The sequence below is a fragment of the Chrysoperla carnea genome, chromosome 2 (genome assembly GCF_905475395.1).
Source record: "Chrysoperla carnea chromosome 2, inChrCarn1.1, whole genome shotgun sequence".
Lineage (NCBI taxonomy): Eukaryota > Metazoa > Arthropoda > Insecta > Neuroptera > Chrysopidae > Chrysoperla > Chrysoperla carnea.
This window is the reverse complement of record NC_058338.1, coordinates 14,121,014-14,129,466: the sequence shown is the minus strand read 5'-3', so window position 1 is coordinate 14,129,466 and position 8,453 is coordinate 14,121,014. Positions and strand designations below refer to the sequence as shown.

At 30.4% G+C, this 8,453-nt stretch overlaps 1 protein-coding gene across 1 annotated transcript; it reads left to right on the top strand.

The window, feature by feature from the left end:
• The first annotated feature begins 266 nt into the window (after positions 1 to 266).
• On the top strand, positions 267 to 7,347 carry LOC123291552 (centrosomal protein of 131 kDa-like). Its single transcript, XM_044871873.1, has 10 exons — positions 267 to 515; positions 993 to 1,786; positions 1,862 to 2,164; positions 3,693 to 3,946; positions 4,009 to 4,131; positions 4,461 to 4,698; positions 4,952 to 5,155; positions 5,422 to 6,261; positions 6,598 to 6,740; positions 6,886 to 7,347. Exons 1-10 carry the CDS (start codon positions 392 to 394, stop codon positions 7,022 to 7,024), a joined length of 3,162 nt encoding a protein of 1,053 aa, XP_044727808.1. The 5' UTR covers positions 267 to 391; the 3' UTR covers positions 7,025 to 7,347.
• The last annotated feature ends 1,106 nt before the right edge of the window (positions 7,348 to 8,453 follow it).

The following is an 8,453-nucleotide window of genomic DNA, read 5'->3' as shown; positions in this document are numbered from 1 at the left end:
CAAATGTGGCTATTTACGAAATGCACTATTTTAAAAAGTCCGATTGATTCAAAAACTTATATCCTCTAAAATATCAAATTGAAGATGCCTTAGCAACCATTAAAATAAATTTTTTAAATTTGTTGATTAATCACAAATAATATCAAATTGACAAGTGTAAAATTTTTTCGTTTAATTCTCCCTGAAATCTATTCAATAAATTATCCAGTAAAATAAAATAACGGGGAAACGTTTGGAATATTAAAAAGATAAATATGGATTTATAAATAATTTTTAATTTTAGATTAATTTAGCAAATAGAGTATCCACAAGTCGTGATTTAACGCCCTTGTCAACAAGTCGGGCTCTATTTTTACCATCATCAAATTGTACATTTTTAAAAGAACGCCCAATGAGTGCTGTTCCAGAATTGCATGCGTATAAAACAAAAGATGAAAATCGATTTGTTAAAATTAATAATACGTTAAGACCACAATCAGCTGATAATATTTCATCGGGTAAACAAAAAAATGCAGGTAGGTAGTGTCACTTCCTATGTTATGCGATGTGCGTAATTTAGCAGAGCTTGATCACAGTGAAAAACATGAGCACGTTGTAAAAATAAGCTTTATTAAGTTAAAATCCTTTTTTAAGACCTGGACGTCTCCCTTTTCATATGCTCTGGGCATCAGATACCTCGGGGGCCATTTTTGTAGTGATATTCATGTTCAGCAGCGCCGAAAATCCTAAAGTAACGAGTTTCGACGAAATAGGTTACTTGTTCTCGTAAAAATCCAAGAGACGAGATGTATAGTACCCGTCCTAGGCACTAGGTACCTCAGGGGCCATTTTTGTAACTTTTGTTGACCAAGATTGTAGACTCTCTCTTAAATCGAATCCATAAAACGCATCCCATTTTTAGTGCTTTATTGCTTTGCCTATTTTAAAACATACCCATTTTGACCGAAATGGAAATATTCATTTTCCCGCAACACCAATTTCTTTTTTTGCAGGTGCCCTAGACTTTTTTGAATGTGGCCCACACTCAAAATTAAATTCAACAAAACTGTTAAATAAATTAATGAAAGAACCAGTAATGCGATCATGGCATGTTACTGTCACTTCTCAAGATACATCACGTACAAGTTTATCAGATTCAACGATTGACGAAGAAGTTATTGAAAATTCCGATGACACCACCGAAACAAATGAAGAAGAAGACGAATGTATACAATCTGAAATGAGTTTCGGTACAAAAATACAAAATTTGGCGCAAAGAAATAGTTCAATGAATCTAGAACCAGGTATTAAACATAAACCACCTTTACCACAAAATAAACATCGATCGTTATCTCCCAAAAAGGCCGATTCTTCTCCACCACCTGGTGTTTCGATGTCAAAGGAATACCAAGAAAAATATCATTCGAAATCTACACCTAAAGAATGGGATAATTTTATCACATCTACCATTGAAGAGGAAACATCAAGCGAGAAAATTGATTTTTCTAAACAAAAAGAGATGTGTGATAATGTCGGTACATCCTCAATTGAATCAAAAATTGATATGTTCTTTCAATTAAGTGGTAACGATACTAAAATTAAAGAAATTGAAATATTCGAACAAGAAACGGATTATTTATTTAAAAAATTACGTTCGCATCAAAAAGCCTTTACCGAATATTACGAAATTAGTAAAAAATTACCAGAAATTATCGAAAATGAAGTTGTTGCGTCTGCAAATTTAGATATAAATCCAGATAGCAGTTCACATTGTGATCCCAATGAAACTGATGATTTAGATAATCAAGCAATGAAATTTAATAATCAATCAGAAATATTTATCGATGAAATTAATGATTTAATTAAAAAAGATTTTATTGAGATGAACAATCAAAAGAAAGGAGATGAAATGCAAATTGATAATATTACAAAGAAAACAAGTAAAGAAAATTTACAATTTTCACTAGATATGTATGATAAAGGTTTGCAAAAGGACAAAGAATTTTTATTGAATTCATCATCAAAATTGGATGATACTGGTGATAGTAAAATGAATGATAATGCTGATAATGGTGTATTTGAGACGAAAAATAATGAACACAAAGTATCTGATTTAATGGAAAGGACATCAGAATTGTCTGAGATGCCTGAAAGAGATTTTTCTACTAAAAAAAAGAAAGCTGAGGTAAGACATTATTTAGAATATTAACTCATAAAATTAGTCTGTCATTATCGTAGACTCCAGTTTTTATACCGTTCATCGAATATTTGCCGTTTTTTTGAGTGAAATTGTCTATTGGCAGATTTTACTTCTGATTTAAAACAAAACTCTACTCGATAGTATAAAAATCTTTATAAAATATTTGTTTCTTTTACCACTCATCACTCTGCCTTCAGGTTAATTTGATGATTGGATGCAGAGTTTCTAAGATATCGCAATATTTGTATCGATTTTAGTCCGTATCTCAAAAACTATTCGGCCAGTCAACAAATGTACCCGATTTTTGTACTTTTTGGGTCAAAATTACCTTATATACTGAGTTTTATCGAAATTGGAGGTTAAAAAAATTTTTCGATTTTTTGCAATTTTTTTAAGGGGTACCCCTTCAAAAAAAATCGAAAAAATCGAGAAAAATTTTTTGTAGCCAATTTTGACAAAACTCAGTTTATAAGGTAATTTTGACCCAAAAAACACAAAAATCGCATTTATATTATGATTGGATGCGAAATTTCGGAGAAAATCGCTGTTCGATTGCGATTTTGGTTGATATTTCTGGTACTACGCATTCAATCATAAAATAAACACGATTTTTGAACTTTTTGAGTCAAAATTACCTTAGATACTGAGTTTTATCCAAATTGGAAACAGCAAAAATTTTTCGATTTTTTACAATTTTTTTAAGGGGTACCCCTTCAAAAAAAATCGAAAAAATCGAGAAAAATTTTTTGTAGCCAATTTTACCAAAACTCAGTTTATAAGGTAATTTTGACCCAAAAAACACAAAAATCGCATTTATATTATGATTGGATGCGAAATTTCGGAGAAAATCGCTGTTCGATTGCGATTTTGGTTGATATTTCTGGTACTACGCATTCAATCATAAAATAAACACGATTTTTGAACTTTTTGAGTCAAAATTACCTTAGGTACTGAGTTTTATACAAATTGGAGACAGCAAAAATTTTTCGATTTTTTGCAATTTTTTTAAGGGGCACCCCTTCAAAAAAAATCGAAAAAATCGAGAAAAATTTTTTGTAGCCAATTTTACCAAAACTCAGTTTATAAGGTAATTTTGAAGGTAAAAATTACCTTTTATACTGAGTTTTATCGAAATTGGAGACAACAAAAATTTCTCGATTTTTACCCTTTCAAAAAAAGGCGTACCCTTTGATTAAATCGAGAAAATCGCAAAAAAAATTTTTTTTTTGGAATTTGATGAAACTTGGAGGGGGGGTGGTAATTTTGATCCAAAAAGTATAAAAATTAATTTAATTTAATGATTGGATGCAGAGTTTCTGAGATATCGCAATATTTTGATCCATTTTAGTCCGTATCTCAAAAACTATTCGACTAGTCATCAAATGCAACCGATTTTTAAAAAAAATAGTTTTCTTGGCGAAGTACAATATTATTTATGATATAGAATTGAAATAAAATACAAAAGTAGCATTTCTTTTTGGACTATAAAATTCGTATTTTTTTCGTTTCATAGAGTGTCCAAAGTATGTTATCCACATTGCCAAGTACATATAACGATATATCAACAATATTACAAATTTTGGAAAATGATAATAATAATAATAGCCATAATAATAATTCAAACTTAAACACGCCACGTGAGTGCGGTAGTAAATTATGGATATCAGAAAAACAAGACCAAAATAATGATCAACGAAATATGACAATGGATATGCCGATCAAAGAACTATCAAATAATTTGAGAATAACACCAAGCAAAAATTATAAGTAAAAAATTGCAATTATGCCTAATTTAAAAAAAATTTATTTTTCTTTTACCATGTTTACAGCGAAATTCTTACATTTCTGGATGAAGTTGATAAGAGTTGTAGTGTTATTTTGAATGCTGCCAAAATTCGAGCATATAGTGTTCAAAAGAGTACAGAAAAATTGATAAATGGAGCTTTACCAAAGTAAGTTTATTTTATAATAAAGCTTTTAAAATGAAATGTATATATCTTTATCGTGAAATCCCACCAAATAATCATTTTGGAGGCCACCATGAGAAGTCTTAGTGTAAATAAAAAACTTACTGGACCAAAAACAATGCTGGACCAACCTTGAGCAAGAGTTGGTAAATCAATTATTGCTTAATTAACCTTGGAAAAGGTTTGGACAAGTGCTGGCAAATCACCAAGACTTGGTATAACCAATATTCGCCCAAACCTCAATTTCATCGTCAAGTTGGAAATTCTTACCTAGGAAGTCTCAAAACCACTAATAATGAACATTTACATTACAGCATGGAAGCTTTATTACAAATGAATCGAGTAGACTTAGCACAAAAGTTAATTGGATTATATTTGGAACTTGAAGAGAAAACTTCATCTGTGCACTTGTTGCAAGAAACTTTAAATGAACAACGCCAAAGTACAAACAAAATGTTAAAAAGTTGGGAAAGTGAAAATTGCAAAAAATTAAAATCACAAAAGAGCGAATACGAAACAGCTATTAAGCGTCATCAAACGTTTATTGATCAGGTATGAGTTTACATTTTGTATCGCTCTAAAATACGATATTAATAAAAGATCTGCATCAAAAAAAATTCAAAAGATTCTTTAACTTCTTCACATAATAAAAAACGTATCAACTCAGATTTGCTTGCAAAAATCATTTGAAAAATCGAAAATTCGAGGAACTTAGGGGAAGTTGATAGGGATTATGTCTCAGGAAGAAATCTGGCAGTCTTGGAAATTTTCTTGGAAGTTAATTTTACTATTCTTCTTTTTATAGTTAATAAACGAAAAAAAATCATTGACTGAACAATGTGAAAATTTAATCAAACAGTTAAAGCAACAAGACGAACGTCATGCTTCGGCAATGAAAGCCGCTGAACACCGTTTTAATGTAGAGCTGCAAGCATCAAAAGAACGCCAAGCAATTGCTGAGAAATTACGTCGAGAAAAATGGTTGCTTGGAAAAACTGAAAAAATTAAAGTAAGCCTTTTATTATTAAAATCATTACTACGCGTACAAGTAGGAAGAAAAACTCTCATAACAGGTCATTCAATGTGACCTCAAATAATTGTCAAAGTTACTGGGGCATTACAGAGACAGGCATGAATAAATTAGTATTCTTGGAGTGTTTGTCGGATTTTACTTTTTCCTGGCCCTCCCCCTTTACGACGCCCATGATCGCACATAAAACTCTTTAAATTTTGTATGAACTGCATTTTTGATTTATCGCATTTTTAATTTTTAAGGAAATGACTGTAAAAGGATTGGAACCAGAATTACACAACATGAAAGTACGACATGAACAAGAAATCTCTGACATTCGTACATTACATAAACAAGAAATTGAAGAATTGGAGCTACGTGCATCACGTCGTACTCATCAACAATGTGAAGCATTGCGTGAGCAATTGAAATCAGAATACGACGATGTATTGCAAAGAGAGCGTGAAGCACTTAATCAAAAAGTCCAAAAAACAATTGAAAATGAAGAAAAAAATTATCAAGAAGAACGGCGTCGACTAGTATCCGAACAAGAACGTTTAAAGCAACATTTACAAGAAGAATACGCCAGTAAATCACGTGAATTTGATACCCGTCTCGAAACTGCCATCAAAGAGAAAGAACGTGCTTTTGAAGCGATTAAATCAGGCTACGAGGATCATATTGATACAATGATACGAAAACATAAGAACGAATTAAAAACATTAAAAGAAAATTATGATATTGAACAAGAAACATGGAAAGCTAATATCCGTAAAGAACAAGAACAATGGAAATTAACCAAAGAGAAAGAAATTATGGCCATGTGTAAAAAAGAACGTGATCATGAAATTGAGCTTGTAATTGAACGTTTAGAAAATGAGTCAATCGAACTGAAAAAGCAAATTGAAACCACAGCTGAGAATCGTATTAAACGTTTAAATGAGAAATATTTAAATGAAATTAAATATTTAGAAGAATCAGAAAAACAAGCTCAAATGCGTTATTTAGATGCGAAAAATAAATTAGTAAACAATGAAAATGATTTAATTTATTTGCGTGGAGTTATTAAGAAAATGGAAAATAAATTACATGAATTAGAGGAGGTATGTGCTATTTTTTTAAAAATATTTTTTTACATGTTAGTATATTCGTCCCAGCTTCAGGCGCGGATTCAAGGGGTGGGGGGAGTCACGGGGGTCGTTTTTCTACCTACAGTTTTTCGTTTTTGTTATTATCTCGAAATATATGCATCGAAAATTGGAACATATGAAAATTGAAAAGTATAATATTTACAGAATTGCATGGCGAAAGTCTGAAGGATGAATAGCATAGAAGGTATTTTGGACAGGAACCGTAGACAAAATTTTGATACTTAAGTTATTTGTAAAAACTATCCTATCACAAGAGATTATAATACAATCTACATTTTTGATTTTAAGGAAAATTCTCAACTATTAAAAGAACGAGGTCACGTACAAGAAGTGATTCGCAAAGAGCTAGAATCGGAAATGAAATCATTGCAGACACAGTTATTTAATTTACGTTCCGAGCGTGAACGAGAAATGGAAGAAGTTTATGAAAGGTAAATTCCATTTTTTTAAGAACACGTCAGTTTTCTGGGGATATTAAATTATTTCTTCTAAATTTCAGAAGACAAATAAGAAAAAGTTTTATATCCCATAAAATTTGTTATTTAAATTAAATATTTTTGAAATTCTATTTTATAGGGTAAAGTCAGTGATATCAAAGAAAGACGGAACAATTGCCAAAATGAAACAAGAATACACTCTATTGGAAGAAAAATGTGAACATTTAGATCAATTATTAAAAAATCAACGAAAAACTTATTTATTAGAAGCTAAATAATTATACTCACATAACTTTGCATATTTTCACGGCTACTACAAAAACAAACATGTGTATTTGTGAGGGACTTAGCAATAATATCGCGTAGATATACATGGAAAATTTGTTACATAACTACATTTAAGGTGCTATATAATAGCTGCAAAACATTCACATGTAAACATGTACGTAGTTCAAGCAATGTTTGTGAAAATTTAAAGATATCGATTTCAGATAGAAAGGTTCTATAAAAAATCAATATTTTCATGGATTGAATGGTTTCTAAAATATCATTTGTGATAGTTTAGAATTATTTTAAGTATATCCAAAGTTATGTGATATAATCAGTCAATAATGTATATTTTGTTTAAGCGAAATACAAGTTTTTAACATGTCTTTTTAACAGTTTAATACTAATTCTTATGAGCCACAACTACGATTCTTCACAATCTTCTTCGGTCATTACTAGAAAACAAACCAAGAAAACCCGATATCTCAATAATAACTGTAAATAATTATCTTTAAAAACACATGGAGTGTGTGTGCAAACTATGTATCTATAAGGAAAAACTTAATTAAATGTAATTGCCACATTTGATAAACGTCGTAGGTGATAAGTTTATAATTCAATTATTTTGGGAATTCCCATTATCATAAACAAAGACATTACCCACAATGAATTCTTAAAATTTAACTAAATATAGATACAAATAAATGTTAACACATATATTTGTTTACATTTTCTATTAAATACTACTCAACTGGGATTCATCATGTTATTGTTTTGTTGTAAACATTTATTACACGATTAGAATACGTAGCAAAATTTCAATGTCAAAGAAACCATTTCACAACAATAATTGGAATCATTTTTTAATGATATTCTTTCTTGTAAACAAACAGCACTTTTAAGTATTTTTCCAGAAATTGAAGTCGCATTAACCTGTCACCACTCGCGTTATGAGCATTTAATCCTTATACCATAAGGATTCTCTTATACCATAAAAATACAAGCATTTCTTTCCCAGCTTTTGAACACCGACAGGTCTAATAAACAGCCATGCATACTAAATTTCAGCTTATTTTAATCGAAGGAAATCGCTGTAAATGCCCAAAAGTATCGGGGAAAAAAATGTATATATATATGTATAATATATCTCCAAAAACACATTACTGTTCTAGGGGTCATGAAACAGGTTTTATAACACTCCTATCCTTTTATTTCACCATCAAATCAGTGTATGCAAATTTGACTAAAAATGATTGAACAAGGTCAAAATGAATTTGAAAAGGTCTGGATTACTTTGAAAAAAGCTTCCTTGATCTGTCAGATTCAAAAGTCAACAACTTTTCCTTCGTCATAATCGTCTTAAAGACTCTCGATAACTCAATACCAGTACCTAATTATTAGGGCTCCGATTTAATAACTCCGACTTTAGCAGAAAATATC

Excerpts from the sequence above, each read along its gene's own strand:
- LOC123291552 (XM_044871873.1), top strand. The coding sequence starts at position 392 with ATGAGTGCTGTTCCAGAATTGCATGCGTATAAAACAAAAGATGAAAAT. Across the intron at positions 4,132-4,460 it reads ATAAATGGAGCTTTACCAAA|CATGGAAGCTTTATTACAAA; the intron begins GTAAGTTTATTT and ends TTTACATTACAG. Across the intron at positions 6,262-6,597 it reads AATTACATGAATTAGAGGAG|GAAAATTCTCAACTATTAAA; the intron begins GTATGTGCTATT and ends TTTGATTTTAAG.